This window comes from Salvelinus fontinalis, chromosome 21 (assembly GCF_029448725.1).
Source record: "Salvelinus fontinalis isolate EN_2023a chromosome 21, ASM2944872v1, whole genome shotgun sequence".
NCBI classification, from domain to species: Eukaryota; Metazoa; Chordata; class Actinopteri; order Salmoniformes; family Salmonidae; genus Salvelinus; species Salvelinus fontinalis.
Genome location: NC_074685.1, coordinates 49,882,970 through 49,905,317, shown reverse-complemented (window position 1 = coordinate 49,905,317; position 22,348 = coordinate 49,882,970). Strand labels below are relative to the sequence as shown.

The following is a 22,348-nucleotide window of genomic DNA, read 5'->3' as shown; positions in this document are numbered from 1 at the left end:
AGACTGTCAGAACACCTCTTTGATCTGAAGAGGAAGAAAGAGAAGCTGGACACAACCACTTCAAAAAAAAATCAATAATGCACAACATAGTCGCACGTCTCTAAAAAGACGCTTTGCTTTGGTGTTGTTGTTGGAATCCGAAGACATTTGGGTTTGATTACATTCTGCTGTGCTCATCACGTTGGGAATTTCACATTTTCATTTGATCAAATATTGTGATTATGACCTATTTCAAGTGTCTTCAACAAAGGTACTGCAGTGGTGTTACACAAGCACTGAACTAGTACTGTAAATGCTGTTTTGAGACTTACAGTATGTGGTTACTGATGATTTCACTTATTACAAAGTAATATTGTCTTTCATTCAATGTCCCTCATATTTTGGTAAATATCAACTGATAGTATGACATTGCTGCATGGCCTTCTTGTACTATCTGAACATGGTCATGCTAATAGAGCCCCTAGAAAGAAAGAGTTTCATTGAAGGCAAAAGCTTCTTCTCCAAGGCTACACCAGGCCAAGCACGAACCCTTTCTGAAATCTATAAATAACTGAATATTACTAACCAGCCATTAAACTTTAAGCAGCCTCTGTACTAAGGATATGTTAGAAGATTGAGTTGCAGAAGCTTTTTGAAACCATACAAAGCACCCATGAATGGTGAGGTCTGTCATTCATGGATGGACAGTTGTTATATAGTCGCATAGTTGCTCCTTGGTATTTCAATGCCAGAAAGGTGATAGCATCAACCAAATATGACTGTAACAACAAGGTTTTAAGTGCATGGTGCTCATTTATGTATTTTCTATTTGTCAAAAAAAAAAAAAAAAAATACACCAGTCAAATAGTTGTTTTCAATAATAAAAACCTATGGAAACCCATTTACAGCGGTGTTAGGAAGTCCATCCGATGAAATTTCTAAATTATGTAACAGCCATGGTGCTACAACCTAAAAGGGTTATTCGGCTTTCCCCATAGGAGAAAACTGGCTCCAGGTCATGTATAAGTCTATGCTAGGTAAAGCTCCGCCTTATCTCATCTCACGGGTCACGATAACAACACCCACCCGTAGCACGCACTCAAGCAGGTGTATCTCACTGGTCATCCCCAAAGCCAACACAACCTTTGGCCGCCTTTCCTTCCAGTTCTCTGCTGGCAATGACTGGAACGAATTGCAAAAATTGCTGACGCTGGAGACTTATTTTTCCCTCACTAACTTTAAACATCAGCTATCTGAGCAGCTAACCGATCGCTGCAGCTGTACATAGCCCATCTGATCTGATCTAATAGCCCACCCAATCTACCTACCTCATCCCCATATTGTTTTTATTTACTTTGCTGCTCTTTTGCACACCCGTATTTGTACTTGCACATCACCACCTGCTCATCTATCACTCCAGTGTTAATTTGCTAAATTGTAATTACTTCGCTACTATGGCCTATGTATTGCCTTACCTCCTCACGCCATTTGCACACACTGTATTTAGACTTTCTTTTTTTCTATTGTGTTATTGACTGTACGCTTGTTTATTTCATGTGTCACACTGCTTTGCTTTATCTTGGCCAGGTCGCAGTTGTAAATGAGAACTTGTTTTCAACTAGCTCACCTAGTTAAATAAAGTTGAAATAAAAAAATGTAAAAACTAAAAAATTCTCTTCCAGGTAGAACCATTTTGGCTTCTATCTAAAACCCTTTCCACAGAGGGTTTTACATGGAACCCAAAAGAGTACCTAGAACCAAAAAGAAAGAGTACAAGTTCTCATATGGGCCAGCCAAATAACCCCTTTGGAACCCTTTTTTCTAAGAGTGTACAGTAATTCTGGGAACACAGCAGAGAAGTTGAATATCAACAAAGACAAAGTCCCTGAAACTTTGAAGCATCTACAGAAAGGAGGATTTGAGCCAACAACAAGAGCACCTTGCATGTCCAAACCAGCAGCACTCGCTGCAGCATGAAGCAAAGCTAGTTATATAATAGCCTTAGAGTTATGTACTGAGGCCAGAATACAGCAAAGGTGAAGAACAGCCATACAGAACAAGTCTGTGCTGTGGAAATCATTTTATGGCCTTGGATGTAACATAAACAAAATAAACGGTTCTTAGAATGTGGCCAAAGAACCAAAATATTATATAGGCTATAGAACCACAAACCTCCCTTATTTTAAACAGCGTAGCCAGGTATAGAATAGCCATACGGAACAATTATGCATTGAAGCCAGCAATACAGAGTAGGCCTACAGCATTAGTGTAGAATAGCCATACAATTCTATGGGACCAAGAAGGAAGAGCCAGCCAGCCAGCTCTGCTCTAGCATGGTAATTGTAATCTCTCTTTACATTGGCACAGGGACAAGATAACACATCACTCTCTGTGATGTAGAGCCCAATGGAAGGTATCATGAACGAGGCCATAAAGTGAACTGCTGAACCCCTTTCATGTGACGAGGGAGGTGACCCTTTGTGGACATTGAAACAGGGATTCAAGGTGTCCATTCAATGATCTTGGTGGAAAACAATATTGGTATAAAATTAGATGGTTATTATACATGAAGAAAACATTTGTGACTTGCTTCAGCTCATTAGAAGTATGTTTGTGGCAGTAGATAGGATAGCCTGACACGTGAAAGTTGGTTAAGTGTCTCTAGCTTGAACGGTTCAAGAGTTACTGTTGGTGGGTTATTTCATGCAAAAGTTTGCAAATGTATATAGTTACTTTTCATCACTCTAAACTCCAACAAACAGCTGTAACTTTTGATTGGAAGAAGATAATTATCTTCTGATTCCAGATTTGAACAGTAGAAACGTAGACCAAGATGTCATACCCTCTATGTTTTTGTCTAAAGTGCTGCAAAAGTTGTCAAATTTTCAGTTGTTTGGAAAAGGTTGGGAAAAAATGTGTTGATGCGGTTAGTAAAATACCTGCATCATTTGATCAGTATAAGATATTTTGGTTCAGATATTTTTAGTAGCAAATAAATAGAGGAAGAGTTCATACACTAAGTTTTTGTCTACGTTGTTGGGAAAATGGTCAAAGTAGCTGATTTGTGTCAAAGTTACATTGTTCACAGTGAATAGAATAGAATGTTGGGAGTGATGAAGTAACAATAGGACTGTCACGCCCTGACCTTAGAGAGTGTGATTTGGGGTAGGCATTCTATGTTTTGTATTCTATGATTTTGTGGTTCTATGTTTTGGCCGGGTATGGTTCTCAATCAGGGACAGCTGTCTATCGTTGTCTCTGATTGGGAACCATACTTAGGTAGCCCTTTTTCCCTCCTTTCGTTGTGGGTAGTTGTCTTTGTTTGTGGCACTATAGCCCTTAAGCTTCACGGTTGTTTCTTTCGTTTGTTATTTTGTTGGCGACATTTTTTAAATTAAAAGGAAAATGTACGCTGACCACGCTGCACCTTGGTTCACTTCCTTTGACGGCCGTGACAAGGACATTTGGAATGCTGAAGCAATCCCATGAACGTGGATGGAGGACAAAAAGAAGGTCAAAAAGCTTAATAGTGTCACGTTCTGGCCATAGTTCTCTTGTATTTTCTTTGTTTTAGTGTGGTCAGGGCGTGAGTTGGGTGGGTTATCTATGTTTTGTGTTTCTATGTTGGGTTTGTCGTTTGGCCTGATATGGTTCTCAATCAGAGGCAGGTGTTTGTCATTGTCTCTGATTGGGAACCATATTTAGGTAGCCTGTTTTGTCTTTTGGTTTGTGGGTGTTTGTCTGCCACACGGTACTGTTTCGTTTGTTCACTTCGTTTATTGTTTTGTTTAGTGTTCTGAGTTAATTAAAATACTTCATCATGAACACTTACCACGCTGCGCTTTGGTCCGATCCTTCTACTACCACAGACGATCGTTACAAATAGTTTAAAAAGTATAAAATATATAAAAAAAACTTTAATTTAAGAAACTTAATCCAGACCAGACTACACATTTTAACGTGTGAACAGCGTTTTTAGCTTAAACGATGTAAGAGCAGTATGTCAAATATTTAAAGTGGAACTGACAGCATTTTATGTACTGGCGCTGGACAGACGGGCAGCTCAGGCGGCGCTGGACAGATGGGCAGCTCAGGCGGCGCTGGACAGACGGGCAGCTCAGGCGGCGCTGGACAGACGGGCAGCTCAGGCGGCGCTGGACAGATGGGCGCACCTGTAGGGAGGAGACGGAGAGACAGCCTGGTGCGTGGGGCTGCCACAGGACCCACCAGGCTGGGGAGACCTACAGGAGGCTTGGTGTTAGGAGGAGGCACCTGAAGGACCGGGCTGTGGGGGAGCACTGCAGGTCTGGAGCACCGAACCTGCCCAACCCTACCTGGCTGAATGCTCCCCGTAGCCAAGCCAATGCGGCGAGGTGGAATAGGCCGCACTGGGCTGTGCTGGCAAACCGGGGACACCATGCGTAGGGCTGGTGCCATGTACCCCGGCCCGAGGAGACGCACTGGAGACCAGATGCGTTGAGTCGGCTTCATGGCACCTGGCTCGATGCCCACTCTAGCCCGGCCGATACTAGGCGCTGCTATGTACCGCACTGGGCTATGCCTGCTCACCGGGGACACCGTGCGCCTCACGGCATAACATGGTGCCTGCCCGGTCCCTCTCTCTCCAAGGTAAGCACGGGGAGTTGGCTCAGGTCTCCTACCTGGCTTAGCCACACTCCCCGTGTGCCCTCCCCCCAAGACATTTTTGGGGCTGCCTCTCTGGCTTCCAGCCGCGCGTTTCGTGCTGCCTCCTCATACCACCGCCTCTCGGCTTTAGCTGCCTCCAGCTCTTCACGAGGGCGGTGATATTCTCCAGCTTGTACCCAGGGCCAGAATTTCCTCCCATGTCCAGGAGTCCTGAGATCGCTGCTGCCCGATACCACGCTGCTTGGTCCTTTTTTGGTGGGTGGTTCTGTAATGGCTGTCATCGGTGGAAGAAGGTGAGGACCAAGGTGCAGCGTGGTAAGTGTTCATGATGTTTAATAATCATCAAAAACAGAACACTGAATAACAAAATAACAAAGAAATAACCGAAAACAGTTCTGTCTGGTGCAGACACACAAAGACTGAAAATAACCACCCACCAAAACCCAACAGAAAACAGGCTACCTAAATATGGTTCCCAATCAGAGACAATGACTAACACCTGCCTCTGATTGAGAACCATATCAGGCCAAACGAGAAAACCAACACAGAAACACAAAACATAGATAACCCACCCAACTCACGCACTGACCACACTAAAACAAAGAAAATACAAAAGAACTATGGTCAGAACGTGACACAACTAGAGCTACAGTAGGCCTTTATGCAAACCAGCCATTTTCCACACAAGCCTGCCATCATTCACTTTAAACAGGACTGTATCTCTACAGGCAGTTGCAACAGCGCGAATTTAGATCATTTGAATGTTTTTGCCAAAAGCCACAAAATACACCTAAATGGATTTCTGCAAATCTGTCAATACCACGGGAGTCCTCTTACATTTAGGAACTTTGCAGTCCTATTGATCAAACAACCATGAAAAGGTAGGCTCTCTCTCCCTCAGTTATGCACGTCAACAAGATCAACAACTAATGCTAGCCAGAGCAAGATGAGCTAAAATCTAACGAATGAATATTATATAAATTTTCTGAAACTTTTTTCAGCTAGTTGGCCGTCAGCATTACACTGATATACGACGGGGTATTGTAACCTACTGCAGCTTGCCTGCAACCAAGCACCCAAGCTAACTGGCTAAAGATAGCTAGCTTACTAGCTAGCTACTTCCAGACAAAAATGAGAGAACACCTCACTCTGACCATTTTACTTGCCCTAGCAGAGCTGGTTAGCTAAGCTGTTTACATGTTATCTAAAGTGTTTGTGACTATTACTTTTGCCTACGTTCACTGACACCGGTCATATTCAGCCGGTGTTGCGCGTTCTTAAATGTATCAGTTATTTGACGCTCTGGAACACTCAGACAAGAGTGCTCTAAAATCGGAGTAGATAGCCAGAGTGAATTTGCCAACACAAGAGATTCTAACTGGATAACAGCCGTTCAAGTTCTTCCTAGCTAAATAAATTACACCTGCATCTCTAGCTGTGTATAGCCATCGAAAAATGACATGACATGACATCCTCCTAGCAGCTGGCTAGCTAGCTAACATTAGGATCTGTGTTTTTAGCTTGCTACATAAATATACTGAGCAAAAATATAAACGCAACAGGCAACAATTTCAAATATTTAAAATTGTACTGAGTTACAGTTCAAATAAGGAAATCAGTCATTAGGCCCTAATCTATGGATTTCACATGACTAGGCAAGGGCACAGCCATTGGTGGGCCTTGGAGGGCAAAGGGTAGCCAGGCCCAGCCAATCAGAATGAGTTTTTCCCCACAAAAAGGCTTTATTTCAGACAGAAATAAAGCCACCTCCAACGTCGTTTTAGAGAATTTAGCAGTACGTCCAAGCCGGATGTGGAGGTCCTGAGCTGGTGCAGTTGTGAGGCCGGTTGGACGTACTGCCAAATTCTCTAAAACAACATTGGAGGTGGCTTATGGTAGAGAAATTAACCTTCAATTATCAGGCAACAGCTGTGGTGGATATCCCTGCAGTCAGCTTGCCAAGAAATGCTCACTAACGGGGATGTCAACAAATTTGGGCACAACATTTGAGAGAAATAAGCTTTTTGTGCATATGGAACATTTCTGGGATATTTTCTTTCAGCTCATGAAACATGCGACCAACACTTTCCATGTTGCGTTTATATTTGTGTTCAGTATAGATACGCTAGCCTATTAGCCACGTGATGACTGGCTTGTGCCCTTGCTAGTTGGATTGTATTGACATCCTTAGTTACAATCGTTAGTTTTTGTTAAAATATTGCATCCCGAATGGAGGCAGCAAACAATGTACCAGGCCAGCTGTGATTTACAACCTGATAAAAATATTTTTTGAACTACCAAGAACTGTATTGGTGAATTATATGAATCATGCATTGAACTGCATCCATCTATTCTGCCAACATTTCCTTAGTGTACGTCAAGGAATGTTGAGTCAAATAGAACCTATTTGTAAAACCACTTATAAAGTTGGTTTTGTAGCATAAACTGGATATTTCATATGTTTGACTGATATTATGACTGTCTGTTTGTTTCATATCTGCAAAGTAGTTAAAACACTGTCAGTTTCACTTTAAAGCAGGGACTCTTGCTTTGCAAGCCCCAATAACAAGGTCTAACTGTTTTTTTTAATTATACATTTACAGACTGGATCTTTTAAATGATTTAAAATGATCCTATTGACGAGACAGTTATCTAGTTATCTATGTAATCGTCATTAATAAGCAGTCATGCATTTCACCACATTGGTCCAGATATGCCTTTTGTGTATATTATCACAGAAAGGTAGATCACATACTTGTTTTGGGGTCTGCTATAGCCTAAATTAAGCTCATGTAGTAGTAGTTAATACTGGCACACCTTTGTTCTATTGACAGGCAGACGTTCTAGACGCACTGTGACCACTCCCATATTTTCAATGCAGGCAATGTGTTTAGCAAGTCAAATACCTCCCAAACTAATCCATAAAGTTTTATACATACAATATCTATGAGAAGTGAAATGTATCCTAAACCGGTGGACAGTGTTTGTTTAATAATAATAATAATAATAGATAATAGCATTATGTGTGTAGTAGTAGGCTAGCAGAGGCTATCTCCAGACTCGACAGCGCAGAGTAGCCCTTCAGCACCGTGGATAGTGACGAGCTAAAGTCAAGTCAATAATTTAGATGATTATTATCACCATCCATTCAACTCTACCAGGGGACACCGGTGAACTAAAACGTAGCCTATTGGGTATGGACACTTTTTGGGGGACCAGACGTCATACCGGTGTATTTACATGTGAAACACTCTCTCAAGTCACTTCGGTACAGCTATGACAAGAAGTGACTTCCATAGCAGGCTAGAGTGCCTTATGCTGCAGGTTAGGACAAATAACATAGCAGGTTAGGAGATTGAGATTAAGGTTAGGAAAGGGGTTAGCAAAAATGCTCTCCTAACCTGTTACGAAAATCACTTCCGGTCGGTTGTATTGAAGTGGCGTGAAAAGAGTGTGTGCCGTATTTACATAGATGTCGTACTGTTAGGTGACCTAAACTGGGACATTCTTAACACCCCGGCCGTCCTACAATTTAAGCTAGATGCCCTCAATCTCACACAAATCATCAAGAAACCAAGTACAACCCTAAATCCGTAACCATGGGCACCCTCTTAGATATCATCCTGACCAATCTGCCCTCTAAATACACCTCTGCTGTCTTCAACCAGGATCTCAGCGATCACTGCCCCATTGCCTGAGTGCGTACTGGGTCCGCGGTCAAACGACCATCCCTCATCACTGTCAAACGCTCCCTAAAACACTTCCGTGAGCAGGCCTTTCTAACCAACCTGGCCCGGGTATCCAGGAAGGATATTGACCTCATCCCGTCAGTAGAGGATGCATAGTTTCTCTTCAAAAATGCTTTCCACTCCATCTTAAATAAGTATGCCCCATTCAAAAAATGTAGAACTAAGAACAGATATAGCCCTTGGTTCACCCCAGACTTGACTGCCCTTGACCACCACAAAAACATCCTGTGGCGTTCTGCATTAGCATCGAATAGCCTCTGCGATATGCAACTTTTGGAACCAATATACTCAGTCAGTTAGGAAAGCTAAGGCTAGCTTTTTCAAACAGAAATTTGCTTCCTGTAGCACTAATTCCAAAAGGTTTTGGGACACTGTAAAGTCCATGGAGAATAAGAGAACCTCCTCCCAGCTGCCCCCTGCACTGAGGAAAGGAAACACTGTCACCACCAATAAATCTATGATAATTGAGAATTTCAATAAGCATTTTTCCACGACTGACCACGCTTTCCACCTGGCTACCCCTACCCTGGCCAACATCTCAGTAACCCCTGCAGAACCCCCCCTGCTTCACCTTCACCCAAATCCAGACAGCTGATGTTCTAAAGGACTGCAAAATCTGGATCCCTACAAATCAGCTGGGCTAGACAATCTGGACACACTCTTTCTAAAATGATCTGCCAAAATTGTTGCAACACCTATTACTAGCCTATTCAACCTCTCTTTCATATCATCTGAGATCCCCAGAGATTGGAAAGCTGCCGCTGTCATCCCCCTCTTCAAAGGGGGAGACACCCTGGACCCAAACTGTTACAGACCTATATCCATCCTGCCCTGTCTTTCTAAAATCTTCGAAAGCCAAGTTAAGAAGCAGATCACCGGCCATTTCGAATCCCACAGTACCTTTTCCGCTATGCAATCTGGTTTCCGAGCTGGTTATGGGTGCACCTCAGCCATGCTCAAGATCCTAAACGATATCATAACCGCCATCGATAAAAGACAGTACTGTGCAGCAGTCTTCATCGACCTGTCCAAGGCTTTCGACTCTGTCAATCACCGTATTCTTATCGGCAGACTCAATAGCCTTGGCTTCTCAAATGACTGCCTCGACGGTTTCAACAACTACTTCTCAGACTGAGTTCAGTGTGTCAAATCGGAGGGCCTGTTGTCCGGACCTCTGGCAGTCTCTATGGTGGTGCCACAGGGTTCAATTCTCGGGCCGACTCTTTCATCTGTATATATCAATGATGTCGTTCTTGCTGTTGGTGATTATCTGATCCACCTCTACGCAGACGACACTATTCTGTATACATCTGGCCCTTCTTTGGACACTGTGCTAACAAACCTCCAAACGAGATTCAACGCCATACAACACTCCTTCCGTGGCCTCCAACTGCTTTTAAATGCTAGTAAAACTAAGTGCATGCTCTTCAACCGATTGCTGCCCGCATCCTCCCACCCGACTAGCATCATTACACCGCGACGGTTCTGACTTAGAATATGTGGACAACTACAAATACCTAGGTGTCTGGTTAGACTGTAAACTCTCCTTCCAGACTCACATTAATAAACTTCTCTAGGATAGGGGGCAGCAAATTCACCATTGGATAAATAGCGTGCCCAATTTCCTTCTACTCATCCCCAGAATATAAGATATGCATATTATTAGTAGATTTGGATAGAAAACACTAAGAAGTTTCTAAAACTGTTTGAATCATGTCTGTAAGTATAACAGAACTTATGTAGCAGGCAAAACCCCGAGGACTAACCATTCATTTTCTTTTTTAAGTTGTATTACAAAAGTAGTTTGAAATGTTTTGGCAAAGTTTAGAGGTAATTTCTGAGATATTTTGTAGTGACTTTGCGCAAATTGGAAGCTGTTTTTTTCTGGATCAACCGCGCCAAATAAATGGAAAATTTGGATATATATGGACGGAATTAATCGAACAAAAGGACCATTTGTGATGTTTATGGGACATATTGGAGTGCCAACAAAAGAATCTCGTCAAAGGTAAGGCATGATTTATATTTTATTTCTGCGTTTTGTGTCGTGCCTGCAGTGTTGAAATATGCTACACTCTCTTTGTTTACTGTTGTGCTATCATCAGATAATAGCATCTTATGCTTTCGCCGAAAAGGCTTTTTGAAATCTGACATGGTGGCTGGATTCACAACGAGTGTAGCTTTAATTTGGTATCTTACATGTGTGATTTAATGAAAGTTTGATTTTATATCATTTTTTTGAATTTGGCACTTTACATTTTCCCTGGCTATTGGCCAAGTGGGACGCTACCATCCCACATATCCCAGAGAGGTTTTAAGCATCTCCAATCCAAAACTAAATCTAGAATCGGCTTCCCATTTCGCAAACAAAGCCTCCTTCACTCATGCTGCCAAACATACCCTTGTAAAACTGACTATCCTACCGATCCTTGACATCGGCGATGTCATTTACAAAATAGCCCCAACACTCTAGTCAGCAAATTGGATGCAGTCTATCACAGTGCCATCCGTTTTGTCACCAAAGCCCCATATACCACCCACCACTGTGACCTGTATGCTCTCATTGGCTGGCCCTCACTACATATTCGTCGCCAAACCCACTGGCTCCAGGTCATCTATAAGTCTTTGCTAGGTAAAGCCCTGCCTTATCTCAGTTCACTGGTCACCATAGCAACACCCACCCGTAGCACGCGCTCCAGCAGGTATATTTCATTGGTCATCCCCAAAGCCAACACTTACTTTGGCTGCTTTTCCTTACAGTTCTCTGCTGCCAATGGCTGGAACGAACTGTAAAAATCTCTGAAGCTTGAGTCTTATATTTCCCTCTCTAACTTTAAGCATCAGCTGTCTGAGCATCTTACCGACCACTGTACCTGTACACAACCAATGTAACGTCCTGACCAGAGTTCTTATGTGTTTTGCTTGTTTAGTGTTGGTCAGGACGTGAGCTGGGTGGGAATTCTATGTTGTGTGTCTAGTTCGTCTGTTTCTGTGTTCAGCCTAATATGGTTCTCAATCAGAGACAGCTGTCAATCATTGTCCCTGATTGAGAATCATATATAGGTGGCTTGTTTTGTGTTGGGGATTGTGGGTGATTGTTTCCTGTGTCAGTGTTTGTGCCACACAGGACTGTGACGGTTAGTTCGTTTGTTATTTTGTATAGTGTCTATGTCTAACGTTAGTAGCTTGTGTATTGCACTTTCGTTTGTAGCTTCACGGTCGTTTGTTGTTTTGTATTAGTTTGTCAGTATCTTGTCTTTGTGTTAATTAAATTCATGGAAAATTACCACGCTGCACATTGGTCCTCCGATCCTTCTCTCCTCTCCTCGTCCGAGGAGGAGGAAGAGTTAGACTGCCGTTACAACCAATCTGTAAATAGCACACCCAACTACCTCATACCCATATTACTACTTACCCTCTTGCTCTTTTGCACCCCAGTATCTCTACTTGCACATCTATCACTCCAGTATTAATGCTAAATTGTAATTATTTTTGCCTCTAGGGCCTATTTATTTCCTACCTCCCTACTCTTCTACATTTGCACACACTGAAAATAGGTTTTTCTATTTGTATTTTATTTTGTATTATTGATTGTATGTTTGTTTATGTGTAACTCTGTTGTTTTTGTCTCACTGCTTTGCTTTATCTTGGCCAGGTCGCAGTTGTAAATGAGAACTTGTTTTCAACTGGCCTACCTGGTTAAATAAAGGTGAAAAAATAAATTAAAAATGCTGTAGTCTAGACAGACTGTAGATTCATCCATATTCACATGCCACTGCAATGTTTATACAACACACAATAGAAAGCTGGGGTGTTACTGAACAGATGAGGCAGGTTATGAATGCTTCCATTTGACGAGATTATGTTCCAGAATACTGTGTATCATTTTAATTTGTTTCATTCTCTCAAACACATATTCCACTGACTGACAGTCACCCAAATAATAATTTACAGCATTCAATCTGTCTCATTCTGTTATTTCTGTCAATGCACAATATTAGGTCGTTTCTATGCAGTCAAAGAAATGTCAGAGAGACACTGTGCATGAGGATGACACTTTAAACAATACAAAGCAATGCCTACACAAGCCCATTAACCACTTATCTCAAACTCTATCCAATTGAATTAACAAAATCAAAGCAAGCAATTAAGTGTATCATAAGAGGAACTTGTTGTAATAGGTTAATATATCCCTAAAAACAAATATACACATTCCATCGCGTTGTTTCTGTGCAGTTCACCGTGGATTTATGTTTGATGGGTGTGTATGGCACGCCAAAGTGTTGTGCATGTTAAATATCTGTCCATTATTCACGGGTTTGCAGGCGAGATCCCTTTAACTGTTCAAATGCCTGGTGTTTGAATTCATCCCATTCCCTTGTATTCTCTTTTTATTTTATGCGGATGACCAATGTATAACTATTTATCTATTCTCTCTCCCTATTCTCTGTTGTCGTTTCTCGCTAGAATTGACCGCGTATGTCTATTTTCCATCCAGAGGCCATCCTCACTTATCCTGACGGATCCTCGTCGTCGTTTCATCATTGCAGGATGGGCTATGTTTACAATCCTGATGTTCTCACCTTACTTTCATGGCTTATTATAGATCCGCATATGCAGCAATAAGAACTACTGTTATGTGGAAAACAATTCGTATTTGTGCATTCAACTCGTGACATTCACCATCCTCTTTCCAAGGACATATCATGGACTCGTCTATTTCTGTCTTCCATATTAGAATAATGACAATTGCCGCAATGGAAAATATGAATACGATCACAATTTGATAGGTAAAACAATCAACGCCTCTATAATTGACTCAAGAACGAAGCAAGATTATCCAACACATTGGACGAGGCGTAACCTACGCGCACTGATGACATAGTGATGTGGTGTCTTGTGGACCTGGCTGTGTGGATGAATGGATGGCACGGTAAAAAAATAAGATGAGAAGGTGACTTTCCACTCCTTACCTAAAATCGCTATAGGGGTGAATGATCCAGTATCCCGCAGTTTGGACCCTTTCTTGCTCTTTCTCAACGGCTTTCTGACTGCCGAACATTCGCAGGGAGAACTTATTGACGCCAGGCTGCATCATCGCTCCAAATTGCCTCTGCATGAAGCCATGTCGGTTCCCGGACCCGTCTAGATCGTCCAACCCGACCAAGGCTTCCTCCTGTTCACCCTTGAAGCCCACCGAGTTCGCGTGGTCCCCTGCTTTCATGTTCTGGCTCCCAATATTCTTCCTCTGTATCGAGTCTTGCCTCTGAAATACATTATTCCCATCCGCTTTTTCTACTTCTTTGTTGCTAGAGAACGAATTAGATTTTTCTTCCATGATTTTCAATAAAACGCACTGTCTCCTGGCTCGGAAGACAGGCTACGCGCAAAACAAAAGGACTCGCTGTAAACTCCCGTGTTTCATTTGATGTCCTTCAACTGCTCGGCTACGCTGCCTCCTTTGCGAATGATGCAAACAGAGACAGACTTCTGTTGAACCTGACAGATCAGGTTTCCTGGGTTACCGCCATCTACCGACTGAACCGATTCACAGTTCAACTCTTCTCTTGCTAGCGCAGCACTGCGGTTTAACGGGGACACTGCTGGCGCTTGGCCACTTCATTTCCATAATGTGACTGATCAGGGGCATTTCTAGGATTTTAAGACATTCAGGGCTTAACCCAAAGCCAGTAGGGGGGTCCTGGGGGCATTTTTCTTCTAAAGGAATTTTAGCAGTTAAATGCATTAATTTGGTGCACTTTGATATGAACATTGAGAGATTAGATATTTTTCAGGCAACTTGCACCTGCCACAGCAGACACTGCCAGTACTCAATTACAGTTGCTAGCATGGGTCTCTACTCTGGAAAACATACAGTACCAGTCAAACGTTTGGACACACCTTCTCATTCAAGGGTTTTTCTTTTATTTTTACTATGTTCTACATTGTAGAATAATAGCGAAGACATCAAAACAATAAAATAACACATATGGAATCATGTAGTAACCAAAAAAGTGTTAAACAAATACAAATATATTTGAGATTCTTTAATGTAGCCACCATTTGCATTTTCTCAACAAGCTTCATGAGGTGGTCAGCTGGAATGCTGAACCGTATTGAAGGAGTTCCCACATATGCTTAGCACTTGTAAGCTGCTTTTCCTTCACTCTTTGGACCAACTCATCCCAAATCCTCTTAATTGGGTTGAGGTCGGGTGATTGTGGAGGCCAAGTCATCTGATGCAGCACTCCATCACTCTCCTTCTTGGTCAAACAGCCTGGAGGTGTGTTTTAGGTCATTGTCCTGTTGACAAACAAATGGTAGTCCCACTAAGCGCAAACCAGATGGGATGGCATATCGCTGCAGAATGCTGTGGTAGCCATGCTGGTTAAGTGTGCCTTGAATTCTAAATAAATCACAGACAGTGTCACCAGCAAAGCACCACCACACCTCCTACTCCATGCTTCATGTTGGGAACCACACATGCAGAGATCATCCATTTACCTACTCTGCATCTCTCAAAGACACAGCGGTTGGAACCAAAAATCTCAAATTTGGACTCATCAGACCAAAGGACTGATTTCCGCTGATCTAATGTCCATTGCTCATGTTTCTTGGCCCAAGCAAGTCTCTCTTATTATTTGTGTCCTTTAGTAAAGGTTTCTTTGCAGCAATTCGACAATGAAGGCCTGGTTCACACAGTCTCCTCTGAACAGTTGATGTCAAGATGTGTTTGTTACTTGAACTCTGTGAGGTGCAATCTGAGGTGCAGTTAATTACCGATTTCTGAGCCTGGTAACACAAATGATCTTATCCTTATCCATATCCAAGATGGTGTAGCAGTCAGGTGTCTTTGTCTTCGTCTTGTCGTGTCCCGTATCTTTTTTCTTCGCATTTTCTTCGCATATACATTGGGGAGAACAAGTACTTGATACACTGCCGATTTTGCAGGTTTTCCTACTTACAAAGCATGTAGAGGTCTGTAATTTTTATCATAGGTACACTTCAACTGTGAGAGACGGAATCCAAAAATCCAGAGAATCCAAAAATCCAGAAAATCACATTGGATGATTTTTAAGTAATTAATTTGCATTTTATTGCATGACATAAGTATTTGATACATCAGAAAAGAAGAACTTAATATTTGGTACAGAAACCTTTGTTTGCAATTACTTTCATACGTTTCCTGTAGTTCTTGACCAGGTATGCACACACTGCAGCAGGGATTTTGGCCCACTCCTCCATACAGACCTTCTTCAGATCCTTCAGATCCTTCAGGTTTCGGGGCTGTCGCTGGGCAATACGGACTTTCAGCAACCTCCAAAGATTTTCTATTGGGTTCAGGTCTGGAGACTGGCTAGGCCACTCCAGGACCTTGAGATGCTTCTTACGGAGCCACTCCTTAGTTGCCCAGGCTGTGTGTTTCGGGTCGTTGTCATGCTGGAAGACCCAGCCACGACCCATCTTCAATGCTCTTACTGAGGGAAGGAGGTTGCTGGCCAAGATCTCGCGATACATGGCCCCATCCATCCTCCCCTCAATACGGTGCAGTCGTCCTGTCCCCTTTGCAGAAAAGCATCCCCAAAAATGTTGTTTCCACCTCCATGCTTCACGGTTGGGATGGTGTTCTTGGGGTTGTACTCATCCTTCTTCTTCCTCCAAACACGGCGAATGGAGTTTAGACCAAAAAGCTCTATTTTTGTCTCATCAGACCACATGACCTTCTCCCATTCCTCCTCTGGATCATCCAGATGGTCATTGGCAATCTTCAGACGGGCCTGGACATGCGCTGGCTTGAGCAGGGGGACCTTGCATGCGCTGCAGGATTTTAATCCATGACGGCGTAGTGTTTTACTAATGGTTTTCTTTGAGACTGTGGTCCCAGCTCTCTTCAGGTCATTGACCAGGTCCTGCCGTGTAGTTCTGGGCTGATCCCTCACCTTCCTCATGATCATTGATGCCCCACGAGGTGAGATCTTGCATGGAGCCCCAGACCGAGGTTGATTGACTGTCATCTTCAACTTCTTCCATTTTCTAATAATTGCGCCAACAGTTGTTGCCTTCTCACCAAGCTGCTTGCCTATTGTCCTGTAGCCCATCCTAGCCTTGTGCAGGTCTACAATTTTATCCCTGATGTCCTTACACATCTCTCTGGTCTTGGCCATTGTGGAGAGGTTGGAGTCTGTTTGATTGAGTGTGTGGACAGGTGTCTTTTATACAGGTAACGAGTTCAAACAGGTGCAGTTAATACAGGTAATGAGTGGAGAACAGGAGGGATTCTTAAAGAAAAACTAACAGGTCTGTGAGAGCTGGAATTCTTACTGGTTGGTAGGTGATCAAATACTTATGTCATGCAATAAAATGCAAATTAATTACTTAAAAATCATACAATGTGATTTTCTGGATTTTTGTTTTAGATTCCGTCTCTCACAGTTGAAGTGTACCTATGATAAAAAATTACAGACCTCTAAATGCTATGTAAGTAGGAAAACCTGCAAAATTGGCAGTGTGTCAAATACTTGTTCTCCCCACTGTATTTCGTATATATTTAAAAAATATTTTTTATTCCTCAACTCCAACATTCTCTCCTGCAACCCGCCTCACCCAATGTGGTATGGATCTGCTATTTTCTTTACTTTAGAACCGGAACAAGATAGCAGTCAGCTAGCCACTGCTAGCGGTCATCAGCTAACCTTTAGCCCGGACAACTACTGCCAATCTGCACAGCGCAATTTTATCTAGAGCATACTGGACTCTTTTTCCCCACTGTAAGCTCTGAACCTTTTCACCTGGATCATCGCAGCTAGCTAGCTGCTATCTGAGTGGCTACTCCTGGCTAACATCTCTGTCCTAAAGCAAGCACCATTTAGCCTGGAGCTAGCCTATGCTAGGCCCATCTCCCAGCTAGCTGAAGAGGTCCATCAGCCACTCCTTGGGCTACAATACCTATTTTGCCAATTGGCCTGGACCCCTTTTACTGCCGATACGGAGCCCCACTGATCCTTCACCACTGGTCTGCTGACGTAACCGCCCGAGGGGGCTACAACTGACTCTTCCGTCACGACGTCCCCTGAATGCCCATCTGCTAGCCTGCCAACCCCGGCCCGCTAGCTGTCTGAATCGCCGTGTCTCCAGCCCGCCTAGCTACTCACTAGACCCCATGATCACTCGGCTATACATGCCTCTCCCTAATGTCAATATGCCTTGTCCATTGCTGTTTTGGTTAGTGATTATTGTCTTATTTCACTGTAGAGCCTCCAGCCCTGCTCAATATGCCTTAGCTAACCCTTTTGTTCCACGTCCCACACATACGGTGACATCACCTGGTTTAATTAAATGGTGTCTCTAGAGACAATACCTCTCTCATCGTCACTCAATGCCTAGGAATACTTCCACTGTATTCACATCCTACCATACCCTTGTCTGTACATTATGCCTTGAATCTATTCTTCCGTGCCCAGAAACCTTCTCCTTTTACACTCTGTGTCACACCCTGACCTTTGTTTTCTTTATTATTTTGGTTAGGTCGGGGTGTGACAAGGGTGGTTGGTTTAGTTTTTGTATTGTCTAGGTGTTTTGTCCTGTCTAGGGTTTTTGAATATCTATGGGGTTTTTGTAGCCTAGGTATATGTAGGTCTCTGGTGGCCTGAATTGGTTCCCAATCAGAGGCAGCTGTTTATCGTTGTCTCTGATTGGGGATCCTATTTAGGTTGCCATTTTCCATTTTGATTTTGTGGGTTGTTATTCTATGTTTAATTGCCTGTTTTGCACAAGACATATTGCTTCATGTTTTGTTGTTTTGTAAGTGTGTTAAGTATTCTTTGTTCATTAAAAGAGTTATGTACTCTTATCACGCTGCGCCTTGGTCTCCTCCTTACGACGACCTTGACACTCTGTTCCGAACGTACTAGACGACCAGTTCTTATAGCCTTTAGCCTTTAGCTGTACCCTTATCATACTCCTACTCTGTTCCTTTGGTGATGTAGAGGTTAATCCAGGCCCTGCAGTGCCTAGCTCCACTCCCATTCCCCAGACGCTTTCATTTGTTGACTTCTGTAACCGTAAAGCCTTGCTTTCATGCATGTTAACATTTGTTTAATTCACTGCTTTAGCTCACTCTGCAATCCCGGATCTCCTAGCCGTGTCTGAATCCTGTCTTAGGAAGGCCACCAAAACCCCTGAAATTTCCATCCCTAACTATAACATTTTCCGACAAGATAGAACTGCCAAAGGGGTTGGGGTTGCAATCTACTGCAGAGATAGCCTGCAGAGTTCTGTCATACTATTCATGTCTGAGCCCCCAAAATTTGAGCTTCTACTTTTAAAAATCCACCTTTCCAGAAACAAGTCTCTCACCGTTGCTGCATGCTATGGACCACCTTCTGGCTTCCTATATCGCAACAAAGCATCCTTCACTCATGCTGCCAAACATACCCTTGTAAAACCGACTATCCTACCGATCCTTGACTTCGCCGATGTCATTTAGAAAATAGCCTCTAACACTCTACTCAGCAGATTGGATGCAGTCTATCACAGTGCCATCCGTTTTGTCACCAAAGCCCCATATACTACCCACCACTGAGACCTGTATGCTCTTGTTGGCTGGCCCTCGCTTCATATTCATCGCCAAACCCACTGGCTCCAGGTCATCTTTAAGTCTTTGCTAGGTAAAGCCCCGCCTTATCTCAGCTCACTGGTCACCATAGCAGCACCCACCCGTACCACGCGCTCCAGCAGGTATATTTCACTGGTCACCCCCAAAGCCAATTCCTCCTTTGGCCGCCTTTCCTTCCAGTTCTCTGCTGGAACAAATTGCAAAAATCCCTGCAGCTGGAGACTCATATCTCCCTCTCTAACTTTATACACTAGCTGTCAGAGCAGGTCTCAGATCACTTCACCTATACATAGCCCATCTGTAAATAGCCCATCCAATCTACCTCATCCCCATACTGTTGTTTATTTTTTTGCCCCAGTATCTCTACTTGCACATTCCTCTTCTGCACATCTATCACTCCAGTGTTTAATTGCTAAATGGTAATTAATTTGCCGCTATGGCCTATTTATTACCTTACCTCCCTTATCAAGTCAACAAACAGATCACTGACCATCTCGAATCCCACCGTACCTTCTCCGCTGTGCAATCCGGTTTCCGAGCCGGTCACGGGTGCACCTCAGCCACGCTCAAGGTACTAAACGATGTCATAACCGCCATCGATAAAAGACATTACTGTGCAGCCGTCTTCATCGACCTGGCCAAGGCTTTCGACTCTGTCAATCACCATATTCTTATCGGCAGACTCAGTAGCCTCGGTTTTTCTAATGACTGCCTTGCCTGGTTCACCAACTACTTTGCAGGCAGAGTTCAGTGTGTCAAATCGGAGGACATGTTGTCCGGTCCTCTGGCAGTCTCTATGGGGGTACCACAGGGTTCAATTCTCGGGCCGACTCTTTTCTCTGTATACATCAATGATGTTGCTCTTGCTGCGGGCGATTCCCTGATCCACCTCTATGCAGACGACACCATTCTGTATACTTCCGGCCCTTCCTTGGACACTGTGCTATCTAACCTCCAAACGAGCTTCAATGCCATTCAACACTCCTTCCGTGGCCTCCAACTGCTCTTAAACGCTAGTAAAACCAAATGCATGCTTTTCAACCGTTCGCTGCCTGCACCCGCACGCCCGACTAGCATCACCACCCTGGACGGTTCCGACCTAGAATATGTGGACATCTATAAGTACCTAGGTGTCTGGCTAGACTGCAAACTCTCCTTCCAGACTCATATCAAACATCTCCAATCCAAAATCAAATCTAGATTCGGCTTTCTATTCCGCAACAAAGCCTCCTTCACTCACGCCGCCAAACTTACCCTAGTAAAACTGACTATCCTACCGATCCTCGACTTCGGCGATGTCATCTACAAAATAGCTTCCAATACTCTACTCAGCAAACTGGATGCAGTTTATCACAGTGCCATCCGTTTTGTTACTAAAGCAACTTATACGACCCACCACTGCGACCTGTATGCCCTAGTCGGCTGGCCCTCGCTACATGTTCGTCGTCAGACCCACTGGCTCCAGGTCATCTACAAGGCTATGCTAGGTAAAGTGCCGCCTTATCTCAGTTCACTGGTCACGATGGCTACACCCACCCGTAGCACGCGCTCCAGCAGGTGTATCTCACTGATCATCCCTAAAGCCAAAACCTCATTTGGACGCCTTTCCTTCCAGTTCTCTGCTGCCTGCGACTGGAACGAATTGCAAAAATCTCTGAAGTTGGAGACTTTTATCTCCCTCAACAACTTTAAAAATCTGCTATCCGAGCAGCTAACCGATCGCTGCAGCTGTACGTAGTCCATCTGTAAACTACCCACCCAATTTACCTACCTCACCCCCCATACTGCTTTTATTTATTTACTTTTCTGCTCTTTTGCACACCAGTATCTCTTCTTGCACATGATCATCTGATGATTTATCACTCCAGTGTTAATCTGCTAAATTGTAATTACTCGATTTATTGCCTACCTCATGCCTTTTGCACACATTGTATATAGATTCTCTTTTTTTTTCTACCATGTTATTGACTTGTTTACTGTTTACTCCATGTGTAACTCTGTGTTGTTGTCTGTTCACACTGCTATGCTTTATCTTGGCCAGGTCGCAGTTGCAAATGAGAACTTGTTCTCAACTAGCCTACCTGGTTAAATAAAGGTGAAAAAAAATAAAAAAAAAAATATCTTACCTCATTTGCACACACTGTACAGTATATATACTTTTCTATTTTGTTATTGACTGTATGTTTGTTTATTCCATGTGTAACTCTGTGTTGTTTGTGTCGCACTGCTTTGCTTTATCTTGGCCAGGTCGCAGTTGTAAATGAAAACTTGTTTTCAACTGGCCTACCTGGTTAAATAAAGGTGAAATGAAATAAATAAATAAAAATACTCTGCAGTAGAGGTAACTCTGGGTCTTCCTTTCCTATGGCGGTCCTCATGAGAGCCAGTTTCATCATAACGCTTGATGGTTTTTGCGACTGCACTTGAAGAAACTTTTAAAGTTCTTGAAAATTTCCAGATTGACTGATCTTTTGTCCCTGCTTATTTTAGCTGTTCTTCCAATAATATGGTCTTGGTATTTTACCAAATAGGGCTATCTTCTGTATACCACCCCTACCTTGTCACAACACAACGGATTGTCTCAAACACATTAAGATGAAATTCAACAAATTAACTTTTAAGTTGTTAAATGGGAAACGAATATCCAACTAGTCAGTGACAACTGTCTTGAGTTTGGCATTTGTGACAACAATGTCCTGGGATTTCCCACAAGCGCCTCACCTTCTAACCGCTATTGCCTGGCTTGTGAGCGGTATAGAGCAGAATCGATTACATGTACGTGTTCGTGCGAGTCTCAGCTTTCCAGAGACGGGTCATACTAGTTTCTAGCTCTAACCATTCAGTCTCTACAGATGTTTTTGATAGAAGGGTTAACGCCCAACACTCCACATTTAGGGTTAGTACCAATGCTCCACTTATTTTCAAATGGCCAACCCATGTGCTCCTCGTTAGTATAGTGGTGAGTATCCCCGCCTGTCACGCGGGAGACCGGGGTTCAATTCCCCGACGGGGAGGAAGGACTATTTTGTTAGGGTGTACAATGTCACTGAGCCCACAAAGCAGAAAACATGCTTGGAATTTAAGCTTTATGATACGATTTCCAGCCTTTGGGGTTATCGCTGCTTTGCAAGGCATTGGTTGTTCAGTGGTAGAATTCTCGCCTGCCACGCGGGAGGCCCGGGTTCGATTCCCGGCCAATGCAGCAAGTTTTGAACATGTAATTTCGACAAGTATCCAAATCCCTGGGAAAGAAATCTCTGTTAGATTGCCAGGCTAACAGAAAACTCTGTTCTTGGTAGAATTCTCATCTGACTCTTGAAAAATCAGAGTTTGCTTTCATTTACACTTTGGACATTTA

At 43.2% G+C, this 22,348-nt stretch overlaps 1 protein-coding gene and 2 non-coding genes across 3 annotated transcripts in view; 2 read left to right on the top strand and 1 right to left on the bottom strand.

Moving 5' to 3' along the window:
• The window catches only part of LOC129819075 (potassium/sodium hyperpolarization-activated cyclic nucleotide-gated channel 1-like), a 182,025-nt gene extending 168,098 nt beyond the window's left edge, over nt 1-13,927 (bottom strand). Inside the window, exon 1 of the mRNA XM_055875613.1 lies at nt 13,349-13,927. Within this exon, the coding sequence (XP_055731588.1) occupies nt 13,349-13,713 (365 nt within the window). The 5' untranslated portion in view covers nt 13,714-13,927. The remainder of the gene's footprint in view (nt 1-13,348) is intronic.
• An 8,005-nt stretch (nt 13,928-21,932) lies between these two features.
• On the top strand, nt 21,933-22,004 carry trnad-guc (transfer RNA aspartic acid (anticodon GUC)). The gene has a single exon. It is a non-coding gene; the product is annotated as a tRNA-Asp (tRNA).
• A 117-nt stretch (nt 22,005-22,121) lies between these two features.
• Nucleotides 22,122-22,192, top strand: trnag-gcc (transfer RNA glycine (anticodon GCC)). The gene has a single exon. It is a non-coding gene; the product is annotated as a tRNA-Gly (tRNA).
• Nucleotides 22,193-22,348: the final 156 nt, after the last annotated feature.